This window comes from Thalassophryne amazonica, chromosome 11 (assembly GCF_902500255.1).
Source record: "Thalassophryne amazonica chromosome 11, fThaAma1.1, whole genome shotgun sequence".
Classification (NCBI taxonomy): domain Eukaryota; kingdom Metazoa; phylum Chordata; class Actinopteri; order Batrachoidiformes; family Batrachoididae; genus Thalassophryne; species Thalassophryne amazonica.
The window spans coordinates 11,744,678-11,769,087 of NC_047113.1; the positions used below are offsets into that span (position 1 = coordinate 11,744,678).

Below are 24,410 nucleotides of genomic sequence, written 5' to 3' on the forward strand. Positions count from 1 at the left end.
CCTAAAGTGTTTGTTTTAAGATCCCTCTGAGATATTTTATAATCTAAAATTATTGCCCATTCTTGAGCTGATATTGATGCTGTTTCTAAATATATGACTTATTGTATCACTCTCATATCTGAGACCCGTTACAAAGAAGAAATCTCTTATGTAACTTAACATTAGGTGGTAACAAACCTGTAATAATAGGCAAGTACCTGCTATGACACATATGGGGGAGATCCCATAACTTACACTGAGCTTTTCTAACAGCACCATATAATTTATCACATTCCTTTGTATAGAAGGCACAATTTTGAAAACTGTAAAAACTGCAACAATATTGTTTGAATAAAGAATTTTTGACTTTTGAGGTAACAGTGTTAAAATCTCCAAAAAAAGAATTAAATTTAACATTGAAATCACTGACAACACGTTTAACTAAATTGTTATTTCTGTTTTTAGAAGTTTTATGACTAAGATAGTTAATCTCAGTGACTACTCTGACTTCCTGCCCATTTACACAGATAGAGGGGGTTAACATCATCCCCAAAAATGATCAACTAGCTTTTACTACCATTGAATACTACATCATGTTCATTTGCAAATTTTTCACAAACAGAAACCGTCTTGCGCAGAGCAAATTGAGTTGGTGCCAGGAAAATCACATCATCAGTGTACGCCACAGTACCAGAGTACACACGTGCTACATTACAATCAAAGCCTTCTGCCTCAAACCTCTCAATAAGATGGTTAACAGTTTTTTACTATTACTACTACTACTACTACTACTACTACTACTACTAATAATAATAATAATAATAATAATAATCATCATCATCATCATCATTTTAACAACTAAAATGTTTAAATCAGTATTACGCTGGGCCTAAGTTTTACTTTAGTTCTGGACTAATTAAGTTTAGTTAATTTAATTTTCTGCATAACTAAAGTGGGATGTGAAGTAATATCCTTTTTTAATGTAATGTCTAAGCTGGGTCTGTTTGAGGTTCTAGCTTTAAAATCATGCTAGTTACAATGAGGGAAGCCAAAAATATGAAAAAGGTTATGGTTCTTGTGGTTAGTAATCTTATCAGATATGTTGGTTGTGATTTCAAGTTTGGTTAAAGGCAAAGAAAAGGTAAAAATCTGCAAAGGACAATACAAATACAACACACATTAAGCAGAAGATTGGATTAAGATTGGATGAGAAAATAGTCATCAAAAAAACCCAGAATGCATCCCTGGAAATCAAAACCCCCTTCCGTCAAAGGTCCACTTTCACCAAAAAAGAACCACTCCCACCCACCTCCCAACCCCCCCCCCCCCCCCCCCCCCCCCCGTTCAGATTCTGGCTACGAGATTTTAATTGGTATTGAATGAGGTAAAAGCTGTACAAATCTGTCCCCTTAAAATGTGTTTACCGTGAAATATTTAAGTGATGTCTAGGTTAAAATCTTTCTATAACATGATGCTGCATTAGAAAAGAGCAGCGATGGTTAGTGAGTGGCATATAATCTTGTTCAGTAGGACAACTTGCTCTTTTCATCGCCGTCTCCACTTTTTTTTACTGCAAACTCTAGGACACGATCACAAAAGTGTTTCTATAAAAAGGTAGAGGGTGAACAGTTTATGATTTGGCAGTGAAAAAATTTTCAGTCTGAAGATTTTTTTTTTTTTTTTTTTTTTTTTTTGCTTTAATCCCTGTGTGTTCTGTGTGTATACATACTCCCCACCTCTAATATGGAGATACTCCTCTTTGCTTATGCTCATCATCGCCATGTTTATTTAAAATGGAATTAGTTTCTCTGTGATGATGGTGCTCCTTTGTACTTTAATCTACAGCAAGATGGTTTTTGGATTTATTCTGAATACTGTAACAATCACTTGGACGCCTGTATGGAGCTGAGCAAACTGATGAGGGATGGCAGGTACCAGCACTTCTTTGAGGCTTGTCGCCTCCTCCAACAAATGATCGACATCGCCATAGATGGCTTCTTGCTCACCCCAGTACAGAAAATCTGCAAATACCCACTCCAGTTGGCTGAGCTTCTCAAATACACTGCACAGGAGCACAGGTACTGTATGCTTTGACCAGAACCTTGTGGTTCATTTCCAGTGAAAATCCTTTATTGGTGCATGTGTTTACAGATACATTGCAGTGCAGTGACCTCACATGTTCTGCAGAAATGATGATTATCCATGCATGAAGTGAAAAGAATGTTCTTGTATCTTTTTTCTTTCTTGCTTTGTTAAAATTTCTGCAAGACAAATGCAGTTCTATATACGTCATTTCATTACCACAACATTATTGCAAAGGTCTGCATAGTTTTTGCTGACATAAATATGACCGGGTCCTTTTGCTTGTACTTACTGTGTAAGCATCAACATTTTTGCCCTGAAGTGCACAATCTAATCATTTGTAAATTATCATGAATGCACACACACGCACACACACACACAGACATGAGCATCCAGACTGCACAAATCCATGCGTGCAAAGCCACAGAAACATGTTACAAGTGATTCAGCGTGTGTCAGCCAGCTCCAGGTCATTCACACAGCGCACGTTCCCAGCCAGAGAGAGGCAGGTGCCGGCTCTGCCAGCGAGGCTGCCAGATCACAGTGTTCGACTGTTAGCAGCTGTGGAGGATCTGCCACATATACGCCTGGTCTCTGTCTCACACACACATTATTATCTTCTAAAGCAAGGATTGGATCCCGTGCATATCTAAGCTGGAGGGATAAGCCCAACTCACTTAGCAATCACATTGTCAGATTTATCAGTGGTTGGAGAAGGTGGCTGAATTAAGTCTCGATTAAACAGTAGTTATGTAAATAGTGGAGTGTTGACTGTGTTCTAGCAGAGTTAATGCCATTGCTGTACTTTATAACCCTGCTTTTTAGGGCCCGGTCCCACTGGGGACAGGATTAATTGCGCATGAATTGAGTACACAAATTACGGGCGTTTGTTGTCGTCCGCAACAAAAATGGCCAAAAATGACAAATGTCCCAGTATGAATTATGGACATATTAATAATATATAGTGAATATATGATGAACAATCACGGTTGTATAACGCATGTAGTGAGGAAACGGATCTGACGCATTGCGATTATCACGGCAGTATTATGGGTGTATTATGAATGCATCGCACACGTGTTGCGCGTGCACGGCATCTGCATTGCGGTCATAAAAGAAGCGCACTCGGGCCGTCGGTATCACTATTCACCAACAATACAACCTCTGGAGCAATAGCTGGACTCGGACAAGTTGATTGGAGTAAACAAGCAGTGAACAGGGCGAGTGGTGACGTCAGCGGATCGCATCAGAGCGCAGCTCGTCTGAACGATTATAACAAGTTAAATCTGTTAAAAACATAGGAATAAATACTGTAAGAGCTGCAAACAAGAAGGAAAAACCACGTAACTGTTTTATCAAGCCTTGACAATGTAAACAAGTTAAATAATTACCTTTTTAGATGGCTCAAAATGCTTTCTGCAGGTTGTTAGCCATTCTGCACACACGTGAACAGCCCAGCTGCAGCTTCCTCTGTGATTCAGGAGGTGATTAGAGCCATTTTCAGCAGCCAATTTGCAGAATAAAATGATTAATCTGCCATGAAATAATTATTTTATGTAGGCAGCATCCGGGCCCGTTCCCACTGGTGTTTAGGAGGATTTGCGTATGGATTGCGCACAAAATTGACTCATATTCGCTTAACATCCACAGTATGCATGAAACATGCTTGTATGAGTCGGCCGACACCCACACACATCAGCAATTATCCGCAGAGGCACGTTTTTCTGTTGCCAGGATTTTTGAGCTGCACAAAATTTTGGCTGCAGATGACATCCGCCTTACATACTCCATACATACTCAATACATACACAAACATACTCAACCTATGCGCTGTATATCCGCCGTCATCTGCTGATATCCACAACTGATGGGGATTTGCGGCTTGGCAGCAGACTGGGACAGTGTGTAAAACGGATACTTTGCGTGCCCGTCATGTCCACATCATGGACTAAAATAAGTTGTAGCGACTGCATACAGATTGGCCACAAATAAAGCGTTTTTATTGCGTCTGCTTTGCATCTGATTTGCGGCGGATGCAAATCAGATGCGCTGTGTTAACAGCTGAACACCAGTCTTTGTTTTACTGGCTGCCAGGTGCTCTGCGCTGGATGCTGCGTATATAAAATAATTATTTAGTGGCGGATTAATCATTTTATTCTGCAAATTGCCTGTTGAAAACGGCTCTGATCACCTCCTGAATTACAGAGGAAACTGCAGCTGGGCCGTTCGTGTGCAAGCTGCAGAAAGCATTTTGAGTCGTCTAAAAAGGTAAGTATTTGACTTGTTTACATTGTCAAGGCTTGATAAAACAGTTGCGTGTTTTAACCTTCTTGTCTGCAACTGTTACAGTATTTATTCCTATGTTTACAACAAATTTAACTTCTTGTTGTAATAGTTCAGACGTGCTGCGCTCTGATGCGATCCGCTGACGTCACCACTTGCCCTGTTCACTGCATGTTTACTCCAATCAACTTGTCCAAGTCCAGCAAATGCTCCAGAGGCTGTATTGTTGGTGTGAATAGTGATGCCGATGGCCCGAGTGCGCTTCTTTTATGACTGCAATGCAGATGCCGTGCACACGCAACACGTGCGCAATGCATTCATAATACACCCATAATACTGCCGTGATAATCACAATGCATCGGATCCGTTTCCTCACTACATGCATTATACAACCGTGATTGTTCATCATATATTCGCTATATATTATTAATATATCCGTAATTCATACTGGGACATTTGTCATTTTTGGCCATTTTTGTTGCGGATGACAACAAATGCCCGTTGTTTGTAGACTCAATTCATGCGCAATTAGTCCTCTCCCCAGTGGGACCGGGCCCTTAAATAGGGTATGCTGTGTCTTTCACCACTGCAACATTATGGGTCTTTTTTAACAAGTCGCAAATCTCCAAGACCCATAACTTGCCTTTTTAGTACGCCAGCATTAATGACATTGTACACTGTGTTCATAGTGACTATCGATATGTGGCAGCAGCCCTGGCAGTAATGCGGAACGTCACTCAGCAGATCAATGAGAGGAAGAGGAGGCTAGAGAACATAGACAAGATCGCACAGTGGCAAGCGTCTGTCCTGGACTGGGAGGTGTGTATGTGTTGACTCTGCCAGATACACCAAGCATGTGATAACCACTAATGTTCCAAGAAATAATCGTGACAATCTAAGCATGTAGCCCATCCATTTCAGGTCACAGCACACACATTTTACACTGTGAAGTACAGCTTTAAACATACCTTTGCTACATGTACAGTGTACATGATGTGCTTGCACAAGAAGCATGTGACCAAAGAGAAAGTGAGATTTATGGAAGAAGATGAGAATGCGTGTACTTCACAATGCACGGGGTGCGTGTCACTGTGCACTAAGTGCACCTTACCATGCACAAAGTGCACCTCACTCTGCACTGGGTGCACCTCACTGTGCAGTGGGTGCATGTCACTGTGCAATGGGTGCACCTCACAGTGCATTGAGTGCATGTCACTGTGCACTCTAAGTGCTCTTCATTGTGCACTGGGTGCATGTCACTGTGCACTCTGAGTGTACCTCACTGTGCACTGGGTGCATGTCACTATGCACTGTACGCTGAGTGCATTCCTCCTGGTGTTCCGGTTTCCTTCCACATTTAAAAGACATGCAGGTTAGTTGAATTGGAAATTTTAAAATTGTCCAGGTCTGCCTTGCAAAAGAGGTCTTGATCTCAATGGGACTAACGTGGTTAAATAAAGGTTTAAAAACTAGGTGCATGCCACTCTGCACTGTGTGCACCTGACTATGCACTGAATGCATGTAACTGTGAACTGGGTGCACCTCACTATGCACTAACTGTATGTCACTGTGCACTAAGTGCACCTCACCGTGCACAGTGGATGCACCTCACAGTGCACTGAGTGCAACTTACTGTGCACTGGGTGCATGTCACTATGCAGTGAGTGCAATTTACTGTGCACTGGGCGCATGTCACTATGGACTGAGTGCAACTCACTGTGCATTGGGTGCATGTCACAATGCACTGTGCACTGAGTGCACCTCACCATGTAATGGGTGCATGTCACTGTGCACTGGGTGCACCTCACTATGCGCTGGGTGCATGTCACTGTGCACTACGTGAAACTCACTGTGCACTGGGTGGACCTCACTATGCACTAGTTGCATGTCACTGTGAACTGGGTGCACCTCACCGTGCACTGGGTGCATGTCACTATGCACTGAGTGCAACTCACTGTGCACTGTTTGCATGTCACTATGCACTGTGCACTGAATTCACCTCACTGTGCACTGAGTGCATGTCACGATGCACTGTTCATTGAGTGCACTTCACCGTGTAATGGGTGCACGTCACTGTGCACTACGTGAACCTCACTGTGCACTAGGTGCATTTCACTGTGCATTAGGTGCATTCCACTGTGCACTCGGTGCATTTCACTTTGCACTGAGTGCATGTCTGGTTACAAGAATTTCTTTCTCCTGTGTCTGACTGCCACACATGACCCACATGGAGCTGTGTGACTCAAGATCTGGATTACCTATTTATGTTTTTAAGTTTATATACTGAATTGTTGGACACAGGGTGTTTGCTGTCGAATGGGTTGTATCTGCTAAGCAACATTTTAAAAAAAGAAAAAAGAAAACCGCACACACACACACGCACATGAGAAAAGCCCAAACTGATTGTGCACTGTATAAAACGGTCAGATACAGTGTTGCAGTGTATTCCGTACGTAAGAGCTTGTGGCAGAATTGTCGCCTCAGCTGCAAATGAAAAGGTGTGTTTTATCTCTGTCCATTTTTGTCCACGTAGCCTTTGCACACACACTCTATGAAGCTGCTAATTTTAAAAGTACACTGTTATAATGTTCTGTACCAATGAGCGTGGGTACACAAGAAATTTTGCTGAGTAAAATTTAATCTGCTGGGATAGCATTTGATCCCAGTCCAAATAGAGTGAATTATACTCTATCACAGAGCTAAATCAACTCAAAACAGTGTAAAATCAACTCTTATTGGAGTAAAACCACTTGCATTGAACAGATGGTGTCGCAGACCGAACGGTCCTCCGTCAGCCCTGCCTTCACTGCACTTAAGTCATCAGCCACGGTTCACTGATAATCACCTCATTTCTGCTTCAAACTGCACTCCAGTCATCATCTATCTCAGCGACGGATATCTGAAACTTTTGTACAACAATCCTGTCCATATAAATTCAGCATTATTCCATAATAACAGACGAAGGAATGATCAGAGCAGCGCGGCTGCACAAGCTGTTAGCTGTTGCATTGACTGCACGTCGGACATTTCAATGGGTCACCGTTTAAAGCCTCATTTCTGCTTAAAACTGACTTTAGAATGATTCAAGAGGTTTTACCTTGTCATCTGATGGTTAATAATCCCATTAATCCATTTGATCGCTTTGGATGGAGAGACTCTGTGTCACACGGGCGGCTGGGCTCCAGCATGACACATGCAGAGTGGAGGCAGGACGGATCAATGTTTAGGGGGCAGACCGTTCAGTCTGCGACAACTGTCGTGCTGATTCATTCTATGATAGAGTGCAATTTACTCTATTTAGCCTGGGATGAAATGCTATCCCAGCAGAGTAAATTTTACTCAGCAAAATTTCCTGTGTGCCAGCTGACAAAATAAATAACATTTACAGTCAGAGTCATTAATCAATGACTGAATGCTACAGTACTTTCACAGTATTTGCAATGAAAAACATTCTAAGTTCTTGAGATGCCCATGCATGACCACAAGCACATTAAAACAGCCTGCAGGTGTTTCTCTATGACAGTGATTTTCAACCTTTTTTGAGCCGCGGCACCCTTTTTGTATTTACAAAATCCTGCGGCACACCACCAACCAAAATAATATTATAATGCTATTACCTCTGGTTTTGCGCAGAACCCAATTATCGCAATAGAAAATCGATACAGAAAACACCGCATTTCGAAAATCCTCACGCATTTTGCGCTCTGATCTCAAGTAGGACTGTCACGATTACGAATTTCTGGAGACGATTAATTGTCAGACAAATAATTGCGATTGACGAATATATTGTCTATTTTTTCTTTTTTTTCCCTTCTTTATATTCTACTATTGTAGTATAATTACACAACTCTGGAAGAACGTTTGGCTTCTGTGAGTGGAGAAACTGGGAATAGTGCAACATTTTTATTTTTATCTTCATTTTACATACAGTCCCAACTTTTTCTGATTTGTGGTTGTTTCTGCTGCATTTCTGAAATTGTTTCTCCTCATCAGTCACGTTTTGTGCTTAAACACTGCATTAAGCTCAAGATTGAACAAATAAATACCTTTGGAAAATAACAGCTGTTAAAGTTCAGAGTTCTCACCTGCTTTTTGTGATCTCTGCGTCTGAACATTGTTTTTTTTGTTTTTGTGGCTCAGTTCATTCATATATTCTCATTTTTTAAATATGTTTTTAAAGATATTTGACCATTTATTTCATCTCATGATCTCATAAATTCAGCATACGACGCGCACATGGTGTGAACAGGACGGTAACGGCAGAATCACACCTTTAGAGAAAGTTCAGAGAGAAGTAAAGGCAGCTTCATGTTTCCGTTTTGTTAACATGTTCACTTGGGTTAAAATCCTCTCTGTGCTCCGTGCTCGCTGTGCACTGAACGTGTTGCGCCTGCATTCAGGAATCTCCCTCACCCACCCCCTCCCTCACCCACCCCCTCCCTCACAGTCTGCAGCTTGTTAACTCCGCGCGCGCGCACACAGGCACAGACACACACACCGACAGCTCCGCATTTTAGACGGCTTTTGAAGGAGACGGCACTGTTTTAATCGGCCGTCAGCCTCCTTGTTATTGTCCCGCCTTAAGACGAGAGCGAGGCTGCAGCATGCGAGGCTGAGTCGTTTTATGCTTTATGGATAAAATAAATAATTCATGGTAATCGCGAATATGAAAAATACCCACGGCACCCTAGGGTGCCGCGGCACCCCGGTTGAGAATCACTGCTCTATGAGTCTGTACAAAAAGCCACTTTGTTTAAAAAACTATCCTCCGATTGTGAGCATACAGAGACTTTGAGTAGTTTCACAAACCACTCTTGGTCACTTTTGGTGATTTATTTGGATTTTATTCAGTTCTATTTATCATTAATTGTGTGTTTGTGTCTAGGGGGATGATATCTTGGACCGGAGCTCTGAGCTAATCTACACAGGAGAGTTGTCATGGATCTATCAGCCATATGGGCGCAGCCAGCAGAGAGTCTTCTTCCTGTTTGATCACCAGCTGGTCCTCTGTAAGAAGGTAGGCTTTCTTATTTATTTTATTTTATTTTGTTTAATACACTCTTCTTCATTTTTGAAGATTTCTGAGTAAAAACAAAGAGAAAAGGTAAAGCGTATTCTGAAGGTAAAGCGTTTTTGAACGCACGCAACAGACAGTTGTGAAGAACGCTTCAAGACCTTATGACGTCTCTTGGCATGTAAATTCATTGTGTGATATGAGATGCACCATCTCTCAGTGAAAATATGCGCTAAAGCTCAGCAACATTTCACAAATGGAGTTGTGGTGGTTTGGGTGGTGGAGTGCACCAAGGATGAGCTCCTCTGAGGGAAGCTTGGGTTCAACAATACATGCACACAAAGATGCACACAGAGACAATCACACCAGCTGAGAAGCTGTACACACATCAACATACACTAGCAGTTATTTCCTCATTACACACACAAAGTGCACAGGAAAAGTCATACGTCGGTTTATCCTCACTTCCTTCTGCCATTATCCTCTCCCCTTCTATCACTTTTCAACATCTCAGAACATCAGAAATGAACTCCAGCATGTGTGCAGATCCTTGTGTGGTGGCTGTGATAGCAAAAAAAAAGTCAGCACCAAGATATGTTGGTTTTAAATCATCTAGGGGCAAAGATATTTAACCAGCTGACAAACTTTGTCAGCTTGTCGCTGTACCCGAACGCTGCACAAAAGAGCATTTTCACATCAGCATTGATGGTGCCATCACAGATGTGTAAGTTGCCCATGCCATGGGCACTAACACACCCCCATACCATTACAGATGCTGGCATTTGAACTTGTAACAATCTGGATGGTCTTTTTCCTCTTTTGTCCAGAGGACACGACATCCATGATTTCCAAAAACAATTTGAAATGTGAACTCATCAGACCACAGCACACTATTCCACTTTGAGTCTGTCCATTTCAAATGAGCTCCGGCCCAGAGAAGGTGGTGGCGTTTCTGGATGTTGTTGATGTATGGCTTTTGCTTTGCATGGTAGAGTTTTAACTTAAACTTGTAGATGTAGCGATGGACTGTGTTAACTGACAATGGTTTTCTGAAGTGTTCCTGAGCCCACACAGTAAGATCCTTTACACAATGATGTCGGTATTTAATGCAGTGCCGCCTGAGGGATTGAAGGTCACGGGCATTCAATGTTGGTTTTTGGCCTTGCCACTTACGTGTAGAAAGTTCTCCAGATTGTCTGAATCTTCTGATTATATTATGGACTGTAGATGATGGAATCCCTAAATTCCTTGCATCTGAACGTTGAGAAACATTGTTCTTAAATTGTTGGACTATTTTTTCACACAGTTGTTCACAAAGTGGTGATCCTCAACCCAGCTTTGCTTGTGAATGGCTGAGTCTTTTGGGGATGCTCCTTTTATACCCAATCATGACACACACAATTAGTGTCCTCAGTTCCCAAACATTTATTGAGTGTTGTTAGAAGGAAAGGTGATGTAACACAGTGGTAAACGTACCACTGGCCCAGGTTTTTTTGAAACGTGTTGCAGGCATCCATTTCAAAATGAGAAAATATTTGCACAAAAACAATAAAGTTTATCAGTTTGAACATTAAATATCTTGTCTTTGTGGTGTATTTAATTGAATATAGTTTGAAGAGGATTTGCAAATCATTGTATTCTGTTTTTATTTACATTTTACACAACGTCCCAACTTCATTGGAATTGGGGTTGTAATTACATTTTACCTGTAACTGAGTTTGTTACATAAACATGTATTTTGTCTGAAACTCAGCTCAGTGTAGGAGAGATAAAGTGTTCAGTATATTAGCTCTGCTTTCTGCTGAAGCAGCAGGAGAGTGAGTTTCCACAGAGCCTAGGATATGCCTGGAAGTAAGAGCACAAATTGTACAGACTAGTGCTTTGGGAATAACTACACTCACTAGGTATGTACTGATCTGATCTATGTGACTAGAGTCAGGCCACATTAAGGCATTTTTTGATTGATTGATTGATTGATTGGTACCAAATAAATTAAACACAAGTGCAAATAAGTGTGCATTCTCTCTCACTTTGTTTCAAGGGAGGGAACAGGCACGCCACAGAGCCATGGTGCACATTTTAAAACCACATGAACACTTTCCTTCACTTAAAATGCACATTTTATTTAAATGCACTGTTTTATTCACACATATCATCAACAGTGCACGTCAGTCTGGCTCTGTTTCATTTGCTTGTTGCAGAATAAGCGATTGTCAGTGTTGCATCGGTGTGCATTTTAAAAACATATTTTACTCTCCTTTGCTTCAAATTCACACCAAGGACCTGATTTACCCAGATTTCATAGTAGTCAGTGTAGTGGGTACTATAAAAATTTGCACTTTGTGTTGGCAAATGCTTTGCAGGTGATTTACTGAGAATAACTGTGCAAATGACAGCTGGTTGTAACATGACATAGACAGAAGTATGTAAATGAGGATTTTGTGTGTTTATGAAGGTAACAGCAAAATGAAATTCGATGATCCACTTGCAACTATGCACAAAATAGAACAAACATACATTTTAATTTAAAATATTATTGATTGAACATTAACCAAATCAAAAATTAATGTTCCTTGAAGATGATTCGCTTTTATTTCACGGGAGGTGCAAGGTGTATGGCGCAAGCCCGGATTCAGCACCAGTGGTGTGAAAATCCACTCCCCCCGCCCCAAAATAAAAATACATTTACCTGCTGTAAATGGACTCGGTGTCCATTCCTTGTGTCTGTATTAGAGATGAGTGTGGATATTGTTATTAAGATCGGGTGGGTCACAAGCAGTGTTGCCACAGTTACTTTAAAAAAGTAATCCAATTACTGATTACTGATTACTCCTTAAAAAAGTAACTTAGTTACTTTACTGATTAATCAATTGTAAAAGTAACTAAGTTAGATTACTAGTTACTTTTTTAGTTACTTTCCCCAGCTGCCGACAACAACCCTCTGCCACCTCAATATGACAATGATACCTGTTTTGTCAAAACTCACTTTATAGTCACCCTTTCTTGACTTCAATGAAAAAAATTACTTATTTTATAAAAAGTAAAATAAAGACCTCTTTCTTGACCTCATATTTAACTGTTGACAGCACTGTAACAGTAAAAATTGCAATTTGTAACCTACATTGTTTATAAATGTAACTATTAAATTCTTTCTAACATTTTTTCTAACATTTAAATTCTCTCTAAACATTTTACTTGTCGAAATTATTATTATTACTTTAAGTAGTATTAGTAGTTGTAGTTAAAAAAGGCTTCAAAACTGGACCTTTAATCTAGGGGTGTTGTGGGGGGGGGGCACATCCTTGCCCCACGCCCCCATTCCATCTGGATTCGCCCCTGCTTTGGTGTTTGAGCACAAAGAATGGATAACATTTATTTATGCAGAAAACATGACCAGATTTACAGGTAAGAAATTGTTATTGCGTTTTCACATCATGTGGTCCTCAGAAAGAGAGTTTAGGTGTATTTGAGTGGAAAATAGTGTTAGTTGTTGACACGTCGCAGAGCAGATACGGAGCGGCTCAGCTCAGAATTCTAAATAAAGGAGAAAAAAAGCATAAAAATTTCTTTGTAAAGCTCAGTGCAGGTGTGCTGTCGTCACCGTGCTTTAAGAGGTGAGGACGAGTCGTAGCTGCTGCAGAAAACCGCGGATGCAAAGCTCACAGCTCGCTTAAAGTGGGCAGCTCAGTCGAACCCCGACCTCCTGCCCACGGACCAAGTTTAATGCTGCTATCGACCCACAATGCAAAAATAATAGTAACGCACAGTGACTTGAAGAAGTAACTTTAATCTGATTACTGATTTGGAAAGATTAACGTGTTAGATTACTCGTTACTAAAAAAAGTGGTTAGATTAGAGTAATGCGTTACTAAGTAACGCATTAACACATTACCGGCATCACTGCTCACAAGTGGATGAAATTTTCATGCCACAGAGGTGCGTTTGCCGGCAGCTGGTGCAATTGTGTACTGTAGCTGGCAGCACCACAGACAGTGCCGGAGCAGTCCTTACCAAGTATGTCTCGCTGCAGCATGCAATGCCTTATCACTTCAGTCTTATCTTGGTGTTACTGGAGCTTCAATAACCCATTGAGAACAGGAGTATTGTAATGATGATCGGGTGGGATCAGGTGATGTTCTGCTGTGCTCATCCTACTGTGACTGTATGTGTGTTTCTTCTCATGATAAATGAGCCATTATCAATTAATGTTTAGTTGTGGTGTTTTCTGTGCTAAAGAAGATTATTGAATGAAATGCTTCCCCCAAACAGCTCACAGGAAATGACTTTGAACTAGATTTATGCGTCTCTGCAGTCGTGCTACAATTAGCACCTTGATCACAAAAGTGCAATATGTAGATGCAATTATTAGTCCCTTAAATTGCTTTTGGGCTTGATAAATCACATTCTGTGTCCTAAATTAACCCATTTGCATGTTCTCCTCGCACTCCAGTAGACACAACCCAAACTACATACTCATTAAGGCAGAGTGCAACATTAGTAGATCAGGTTGCACATTTGTTTGTTGGTCTTTCTGATGGATGGCACATGTAATATACCCTTCTTTTTGACCAGTCAGATAGTGCTTTATACATAAACTAGCGGGGGTACCCGGAGTTGCCCAGGTTAACCTGTTTAAGATATAATCTACAAAATATTCCAAAGTTTATATTTTGTCATAATTGTAGATATCTTCTAAGTATATATGTGGTCCGAGTAGGCAAAGGTTTGAACTAAAAACCCAAAATAGGTGGAATCCCCAAACCAAGAGAGAAAACTTAATTTTGCTGCATGCAAAAAACAACAATGAAGTTCTTCAGACTTTATATTGCAGATCAAGTATGCTCATAATCATTAATCAGAATTGATGTTAGGACCTTTATAATTGTTGATACATTGCAAATCTAGATTATAAGAATGCTACAAAAATAAAATGGCTTTTAAGCAAATTTTAATTTTGGATTTGAGATGTTGAATATATATTTAAATGTAGCTTTTACTGACGAATAGTTCTGAAGAGCCTTTTGGTAGACAATGTTCCTTGTCCTTCTGTCAGGAAAGTGGATATACAGCTGATTGGGGTTACCAACTCTGGAGCATCTGACTAACTAACTGTGGAAGATTGCAGGTTCTGCCATATTCAGGCCAGCCATATTATCAGCAAAAGTAGTGGTTTCTTTTTGCACACTTTGAGGCATTCCATCTTTAAAGTTATGCATTAGTTGGTATATTTAGAGAACAAACAGTCTTTTCAATTGTAAAAAAAAGAGGTTTGACCACTAAAAACAGTTTGAGCCATGAAACATCAACATACCAAAACTATTAGATCAACCCCAAAGCTAGTGCACTATTATAATAGGACAGCAGGTTGTGAAGAGTTGATAAATAACAAAATTGAATTTATGATATTTACATCATAATGAGCAGCCTATATACAACGCACCATTGGAGAACACAGGCTCTATGCCCGCTTACTGGCTACATCACTTTTTCAAATGATCTGCAGAGTGCCATTGTGATACAGAAAACATGCATTTGCCTGATACATTATGATCAACGCTAGGCAAGTGATACACATCATGTACACTCGACACCTTTATATTTACAAAATGTGCAAATGTTTAGATATACATGTACAAATTGCAAGAAAAGACAAAGCTTGATATTTTATCCAGTAAACTTTTAAAGTTTAATTTACAGCCTTCCAGTAAACTTTTAAAGTTTAATTTACAGCCTTCCAGTAAACTTTTAAAGTTTAATTTACAGCTTGTGGTTGAAAGCTCTCTGCTAAGAGTGAAGAGTGAGCTGTATTCTGATCAGTATTATATCATAGTGATTGTGTATAAGTTTTATCAAAATTCATGTGGATTGACCCCCCCAGCCACCAATGCTTGGCATGGAGAGAACCCATCTACATCTCTGAGCTGGCACCTTATCTGCAGGTCTAAATCCTTGTTCCTGGGGACAGCATTATGAAGAGTTTACCCTGTATTTATTTTGAAGTTGATAAACATAACGCAGTATTGGCCATTAGGCACAGAAAAATCTCAATTTGAGGGTGCATATTGCCATAATGATTAAACCAGATTTAAGTACTATTTTTAAGTAGGATGGCATATCTACTTATTCACACATGGTGTCAAATATCATGGGTGTAATATTGGTAGAGGGGAGTATGGGGATAACAAAGCACATGGAAGAAAGTTACTTTGTATTGAATTGTGTATTTATATTCTTAGCAGGGGTGGTGGCCAAGTGGTTAATGCACTTGGTTTCAGTTCGGAAGGTTCTGGGTTCAAATCCCACCCCTGCCACATTTCTCCATGTAATGTGGAGTTGCGTCAGGAAGGGCATCCGGCGTAAAACCTGTGCCAAATCAACATGCAGATCCACCTTGGATTTGCTGTGGCGACCCTGAGTGCAAACAAGGGAGCAGCCGAAGGGACTTACTTACAATCAAAATGTTCAGTATATGATTAGTCAGTAAATGACAGAATACTCACATTTGTTTTTGCTATAAACAGGTCTGAAAACACTAAAGTTTGTAGAGTTGTTCAAATCAGACAGGTTTGTAGCACCCATGTGCAGCATGTGCAGAGAAAGGATGCATTCATATCAAGAGGGATATTTGAATCTGCTTGGTTATACAAGCAAGCTGGCATGCACACCCACGCTATGTGTGCTAGCCAGCAGCAGATAGCCCAGGAGTCTGGGCTCTGTTTATAGCAGTAGGCAGGCTACTGAGCTCCTGCATATATGCATAGGGCCAGTGGCCAGCTATTAAAGCTGAGAGATTTGTGCTGGAGTACAACTGCCACTGGGGTACATATGGTTCAACTGTATGTATCAGATTATTGTTAATATTGTTATCTTAATATTAATTGTTTTGTTTGAAAATAGTACCAGGTTGTAGCCCATGTCATGGTGGTTCAGAATATGTAACTTTGGGGTTCAACTGTATGTAATGTGCTTGGTTTCAGTTCAGAAGGTTCCGGGTTCAAATCCCACCCCTACCACATTTCTCCATGTAATGTGGAGTTGCGTCAGGAAGGGCATCCGGTGTAAAAACCTGTGCCAATTCAACATGCAGATCCACCTTGGATTTGCTGTGGCGACCCCGAGTGCAAACAAGGGAGCAGCCGAAGGGACTTACTTACCAGGTTGTAGCCGATGTCATGGTGGTTCAGAATATGTAACTTTGGGGAGTTCACCTTTTGTAGTTTTAGAGCCTATTCCGGACAGACAGAAAGACAAAAGTAGCAATTTATGTATATAGATTATTGAATATTTTTAATATTATTTTAATATTTTTTAATTAAGTTTTATGCCAGATGTCCTTCCTGAAGCAACTCCACATTACATGGAGAAATGTAGCAGGGGTGGGGTTTGAACCAGGAACCTTCTGCATTCAAAACCAAGCTCATCACTTGTCCACCACCCCTACACAAAGTAAAATAATGTCACTCACTCATCTTCAACCTCTTAATCCAATTAAGGGTGACACGGGGCTGCAGCCTATCAAAATAGTCATATGGCATGAGGCGGGGTACACCCTGGACAGGATGCCAGTCTGTCACAGGGCCACACATAGACAAACAAACACATTCACACCCGCATGCACACCTACAGACAATTTAAAGTTTCCAGTTTGCCTAACCTGCATGTCTTTGGATGTGTGAGGAAGCCGGAACACCTGGAGGGAACCCACACAAACACAGAAACCATGCAAACTCCACACAGAAAGGCCACAGGTGGGAATTGATCCCATGACCTCCTTGCTGTGAGGCAACAGTGCTAACCACTAAGTCACTGTGCTGCCCTGTAAAATAATGTAAGCAATGTAATGTAAATACGTATTGTAAAATAATGTAAACTTCCAAAGTAAAACTAGGATGTTTAGAAATATTGTGTTGAGAATTCTTCACTCTGATAATAAAGGACTTGGGGAAAGTTTGAAAAAAACGTTAAATTTCACAAGGGGCCCAGTAATTTTGTCCACAGCTGTATATCGAATGATAAGTTTATTGATTATGGAGACAGGTTGAGGTGTGATGATGACATAATGCGCTGGACTTGTGCAATGGGAAAAACAGCTGTTGTATATAACCAGTGATGTCACGGCTTGTACGACAATGTTGCAAGCTCCATGGAATGCAAGAGATGACCAAAGTATGTCAAAGCCCACACCAAACATCTTCAAATTACAACCACACTTAGAATAAGAGTGTGGCACAATATGTTGGTTCATCATAAGGCACGTTTACAATACAGATTTGCACAAAATTTAAGCAATATTCACATTGTTGATGCAACACAGTTGCAAAATGACAGTGTTTCCACTGAGTGATGTTGTGTGACTCCTGGGTTTTGTCCTTTCCTGATAACTGTCATTCCAATGGTTTTGCTTTATCAGATTCAGTATCGCTGTAATGTTTGTCTCATAAGGTTTAAGAGGCTCTCTGTGTGTTCCTGTGTCCACACATACTGTGCCATGTATTTTAGGAGGTCATACAGAAAGGCCTCTTTCTGTATGTCAGGAGCAGCGAGCAGCACAGTGGGAGCAGCAGAGCAGATGATCGCACTGTTTTGAGTCGAAAGTTATACCGTTTGAGCTGGCAGTACGGAAATTCCACCGCATTCCAAGCAGAACCGATTCATCACAGTCCGCGGCTATGTTGGAGACCGGCAACAGGCCTGCAACGATGTCAGAGACCGCGAAACAGGCCCGCAGCTACGTCATAGTCCACCAAACAGGCCCACGGAATCTGCCAAACATTCCCGCAGCTACATCGGAATCCCCAAAGCATTCCCACGGCTATGTCGGAGGCCACCACTAGGCCCGCGGTTACAACTGCAGCAACCTCCAGGACCACGGCTTCAGCATCAGCTTCCTCCATGCTCGGGCTACAGCATCGGCTGCCAGTTTGTCGTCTCTGCGGGGAAGCTGAGACATCACATGCTAAGCTAATAGCGAGCCTTCAGTAAGCTAGCTTTCAGTGTTTGGGAACTGTAGTAGTGTGATTTCTTTTAATCAAGATCTACTGCGCCCTGAAAGCAACATGACTTTAACAATCCTTCAAAAAGACATGGAGGGATTAAAGGAATCCATGAATATGATGTCTATGGAAATGGCATCTTTGACAAAGCAAAACCACATTATCACAGAACTGTTGGGCGAAATCAAACAGCTATGACAGAATTCTGAACAAGAACAAAAAAAATTTATATCTGGAAAACTGGGTGTCTGACTTGGAGCGGTATTCACGAATGAACGATGTCATCATCTCCGGACTAAACATAGTCCGGACTTTGTGACAAGGTTGGATAAATTCATTGAGAAACATCATATTTTAAAGAATGCTCAGTATGGATTTAGAACAAAACATTTGACAGCTATTATGGAATTAACAGAGAAAATATCAACAGCAATAGATAATAAGGATTATTTTGTAAGTGTTTTTATCGATTTGAAAAAAGCTTTTGATGTTATCGATCATTCAAGATTGCTTCATAAGTTACAACAATATGGAATAAGAGGGATTGCACATCAGTGGGTAAAAAGCTACTTAGAAAATAGAAAACAGTTTGTTCAGATAAATGATACTAAATCAGAATTGTGTAATATTATGTGTGGAGTACCACAAGGATCGGTACTTGGACCTATACTGTTCATTTTGTATATTAATGATTTTGTGAATGTGTCAAAGGTACTTGGTAGCATTTTATTTGCTGACGATACAACATTATTTTACTTTGGATCAGATATACAGGAAGTGGTACAGGTGATAAATACAGAGTTGGAAAAAGTTAAATATTGGTTTGATACAAACAGATTGTCACTTAATCTTAATAAAACAAACTTCATATTGTTTAATGACAGAGTAAAAAAAATGAGGTGTCAATAAAAATAGATGGAATGGACATTCAAAGGGTAAAAGAAACGAAATGTCTAGGAGTTATGATTGATGAGGATTTTGCATGGAAGTCACATATAAACTACATAAAAGGAAAGATAGCGAAAGCCATTGCTGTTTGGCATAAAGTTAAATATTCATTAAATAATTATGGATTATTAACATTGTACAGTTCATTGATTGTTCCATATTTGACTTACTGTGTAGAAATCTGGGGATCAACATGTATAACTTATACACAACCTTTATTTATTTTGCAGAAAAGAGCTTTAAAAGTGATTAGCAACAGTCGAGTTAGAGATCCATCTAATCCATTGTTCGTTAAGTATAGGGTACTTAAATTTCATGATTTAGTTGATTTGACCAATAAACATTCAAGATATGTATGAAAAAAGAGTAAGTAGTTATAATTTGAAGGGCATAGAAGTCTTTAAGAAACCAAGATTCAGAACCAAGATGAAGGAACGGAGTATTGCAGTCAATGGTGTAAAATTATGGAACAACCTCAGCAAAGAAATCAAAGAATCAAGGTCGCTTAAATTATTTAAAAAACGTATTAAACTTGATGTATTTCAAAAGTATCAAACTATGAAATAGGTCAGTGGACTGTGACAAAGCTAAAATGTAGGCTGTTAATAATGTTTAGAATGTTTGAAGCTTAAAATGTAATCTGTTAGGGGTGTAATCTTATAAATAATGGTTAAAATTAGGAAGTAAGTTGGTGGCATGTGACAAAATCATAGAAATGTAATTATTCGTGTGTCGATTGATGATGCTTTGTGAGATTGTATTGTAAAAAAAGGGGCAGAGTATATAAGACTTGTTCTTCTAAACTGCTCCTTTTCATTCAGTGGTTTGTGGTGTTTTGTTGATTCTGCTTTTCTGTTTTTTATTTTCTTTTAAATGAATGAAATAAATGAAAATGAAAAATGAATGAAACATCAAACCAAGGAACTTTTCACAGCCTTTAACAGGAGTTAGTGCTGAGGATGGTGGACACAAGGAAACTACAGAGGACCAGGTGACTTCATAGTAAACATATTGACATGAATAAAGAAAATATCGAAGCATGTCACACTCTGCCGACTTGGGCTGAGAAGGATAAGCCCTCCATTCCAGTTATAATCATCCGTTTTGCAAACAGAAGGCACAAACTTGAATTACTCAAACAGGGAAGGAAGCTGAAAGGCACACATGTTTATATAAATGAGCATCTTACTAAAAGTAATGCGGAAACAGGGTAAGATCCACTCAGTTTGGGTCACAAACTGTAAGGTTTTTATCAAACCAAAGGATGCACCTGAAAATGCCAGACATCTATGCATTAGGAGCATGAGTCAGAACGGTTTGAATGAGGATGAAATGGAGGATTGTACAGGCTTTGTGTTGTGTATTCGTGGTTTTTTTTTTTTCTCTCATTGATTAGTCACTCAATCTGTGTCTGGTAGCTACAGTACATATCTTTAAGTGCCCCTTCACACATAGCAGGAATAAGTAGGAATCAGGGTGAATCACGGCAAAACAGCCCACACGAAAACATTGAGCCAACGTCGTGAGGGACACACGGTCGGGCAGGCGAGAACAATTCCGCTGCAGCGATTTTGTGCATATGTCCTTAATGGAAATGCATGCATTTCCATTAAGGACATGCTCCATTCACTATTTCAAAATGTATAATTTGAAGGTAAATGGAAACCTGCCTGAGGTGGGACGAAGTCACCATCAAGTCACTCTCAAGTCATGAATCAGGAAGTCTCAAGTCATAATGACCACCAATTGTTTGCAAGTTGACTTGAGACTTGACTTGGGCCTTGCTGATTGATGACTTGAAAATGACTTGACAGTGACTTTGTCCAACCTATGCCAAATCAGTGTTGTATAAAGTACCGGAAAATCACACTTAAGTAAAAGTACAGATACCCATTAAAAAAATTACTTTGGTAGAAGTTCAAGTCACTGATTGAAATGCTACTCAAGTAAAAGTCTTAAAGTATCTAGTATTTATTGTACTTAAGTATGAAAAGTAATGTACAACTAAATGTACTCAAGTATTGAAAGTAAAAGTACAAGTAAATGTTAATAATCAAAAACGGACTGATTTTTTTTTATATATATATAAAAGTTTATCTAGGCTTGTAAATGACTGGTAGTATTAGTCAAAATACTGAAAATTGTGCACATCACACAAAAACACTTCAGAAACAAGGTTTCAAAACCTAAACAAGAGTAGGCTACTCACTAGGTGTTCACAGGAAACAGTTATTTATTTCTATATGTATTTATTTATTTTCATTGTTACATGGTTTTATCTTTTCTGTTGTGTTTTGTTTCATTATGTTCTTTTTGCCTCTTTCTCTAAAATTGTATGTAACATTATTAGTCTATTATTATTGACTATTATTGTCTATTATGTAGACTATTATTGTTGTTGCTATAATATATGAATAAAAATAAATAAAAAAAATTACAATTTGACTCTTTTACGCCAACAAACGCTGAGCCATTAATTATACAGAAAACAAATCAACACAAACGTGCTGATGCGAACAGCTTAATGTTAACTTTAACATTGAAAACGCCATGGACATGCTAACGCGTTAGCATCGGACCGTTTTTAAGTTATAAAATACATCTATCAATTGTTTCAGAAGACCATAACAGGTTGGTTTAACATAAAAATATTAAATATTACTCACAGACATATGCTCTTCAGGGTTTTAGCGGGAAAAAATTAGGATAAAGCGAAATAAAATCCACGAATCGTAGATTGAAGCACTGCTTTGACCTGCGACTCACTGCTTAGATTTGTTCAAGGTTCAAAGCAAAGCCGTGCTGCAGAAAAGTTGATTACAACTGCAGGTCTGTAATCAATGTAGAGAAATGATCATTTTCCTGACAAGTGCGCAACTGCAAAAAAGCCTACTGGACATGCCTCATGACTAATCGGCCTGACTTCATTGCAGTCACTAGTAATCAGTGGTGTCTCTGGGTGAAAACACGACTTTTTTCACGTGTGTTTGTATTTTTTGTTTGTTTGTTTGTTTGTAACGAGTAACGGCATGGCGAATAGAAAATGTATCGGAGTAGAAGTATGCAATTAAGGTCGGAAATGTATTGAAGTAAAAGTGAAAGTAAGCTGAATTTAAAAAAACTCAAGTAAAGTACAAAGTCTCCCAAAACGTACTTAAGTACAGTAGTGAAGTATTTTTACTTCGTTACTATACAACACTGTGCCAAATACATGAACAACGTTTCAAACTGTGATTTTCTAGGATACATTTCAGCAGTGGATTCTTAATGACACAAAGGCATGAATCATTATTTCGACATCTACTGTAGAGAGGACAGGTCTAATCCTTGCAGTGTTCCTCAAATGAAAATGGACAGCCTTGTCCACCTCTGACATGCACATCAACACACAGCAGCAGATCAAATGTCATGGTAAGATTTTTTAACTTGAGTGACTTTCTGTTCCAGTTCTTGTCTTTGTTTTGTTTCGTCTCATTTCCAAAGATAATGACAGAATATTATAAACATGTTGGCGTAATGTAACACTGCTAAAAACAGTTTGAAGTGAATCAACACTAATCACAGATTTCAGACTCAGTTTGGTGCTGCTGAAATAGTAATTTAATTTATTTGGAGCATTAAGAAGATTGTGAGAGAAATTTGGCATTAAGTAGTGTGTGTCGAGGGTGTTTATTTTGGCAGCAGATGGAAAGGGCTGAAAGAGACTCTCAGAGTACCGGCGGAAAGATGCGTTGCAGACACCTTCGAGGTTCAGCATTCGCAGTTTCTCACACAAACATGCAAACTCTTCTTTCCTGCAGGATCTGATACGTCGGGACATCCTGTACTATAAGGGGCGCATCGACATGGACCGCTACGAGGTGCGGGACGCTATAGACGGGCGTGACGATGACTTCAATGTAAGTGTGAAAAACGCCTTCAAGTTGTGCAACAGAGACAGCGAGGAGATCCACATCTTCCTGGCCAAGAAGCCGGAGGAGAAGATCCGCTGGCTCAGGGCCTTTCACGAAGAAAGGAAGATGGTGCAGGAAGACGAGAAAATTGGTTAGTTCCACACCGAGACACAAAACATGCGTTTCATGCAGATTTTCACAGTAAACACAAGATAGAATACACTTTCCTCAACATTATTACTGCAGTAAAATGAAATGCAACTGTGTCCAAAATACATGTAATGCACAAAATGTTGAAGAGACTGAGATTAGGGTTGTTTCAGTGTTTTATTACAGTTTTTAAAACCTTAGGCCTGATATTGCTGGTTTCTAAACTCAGCTTCTTATGCGGAACATTTTTCCGACGCTGTGTGTTTAGGTTTCGAGATCTCTGAGTACCAGAAGCGGCAGGCAGCTCTGACAGTGAGAAAGGTTACCAAACAGAAAGGTGAGGCAACCAGAAGATATCAGGTGATTTTCCTTTTATTTTCCTCGCTGATGTGCTCTGTCTTCTCATCGCTGTTTACTCTTCAGTTACCTGCTGTCATTTCAGTGTCTACCCTTTTTAACAGCTTTTTAACAACTTTGTATGTGAATAAGCTACGCTAGCGGTGTACAATGTAACCTAGAAAAGTCTACGTGAATTTATGCCTTTTCAGTGTATTAGTTCTAATATTTTCTTTGACATAAGTGTCTCTCAGCCCAAACATGAAGACAACGTGATATGAAAACAGCTGCTAAGCATCAATGAAAAGACAGAGGGCTGTTTGCATGAAGAATGGAGTGTGAAGGGAAATACCAGCATTCATGACACGTGGGACGATTGTCTTGAAGGAATAATAGAAGTCATCATGCAAATTTCCAGCCTTTGGGAATAATTTTATTCATGGAACTATTATACTTTTATCCAGTGACTGCACAGGCTGTTTTGACTAATGCACAACTTGTTGTGGCTGTTTTTTCACCAGTTTGCAATTCAAAGTCTTGTGTTTGTTTGTCTTACTGAACCAGTACTGCAGTACCCCAAGTTTCCAGAGCGCCCATATAATATTGTCTGTGCACTGCGCAGGGGTCAGCTGAGCACATTCCTTATACAACACTATTTATTTTCATTAAACTTGTTAATAAGGTTGCTTTGGAATACCAGCATGATAAAAAAAAAAGTGTCATTTTATGATC

General features: G+C 39.7%; 1 protein-coding gene across 9 annotated transcripts in view; it reads left to right on the forward strand.

The window, feature by feature from the left end:
• LOC117519628 (rho guanine nucleotide exchange factor 9) overlaps positions 1-24,410 on the forward strand; it is a 148,717-nt gene that overhangs the window by 112,143 nt on the left and 12,164 nt on the right. For 8 of the 9 annotated variants that reach the window (XM_034180901.1, XM_034180902.1, XM_034180898.1 and 5 more), the window contains 5 exons: positions 1,825-2,057; positions 5,034-5,163; positions 9,230-9,361; positions 23,100-23,343; positions 23,611-23,679. In XM_034180901.1, the coding sequence (XP_034036792.1) occupies positions 1,825-2,057; positions 5,034-5,163; positions 9,230-9,361; positions 23,100-23,343; positions 23,611-23,679 (808 nt within the window). Of the gene's footprint in view, positions 1-1,824; positions 2,058-5,033; positions 5,164-9,229; positions 9,362-23,099; positions 23,344-23,610; positions 23,703-24,410 lie in introns of all 9 variants that reach the window. The other variant, XM_034180900.1, reaches the window with a different exon arrangement.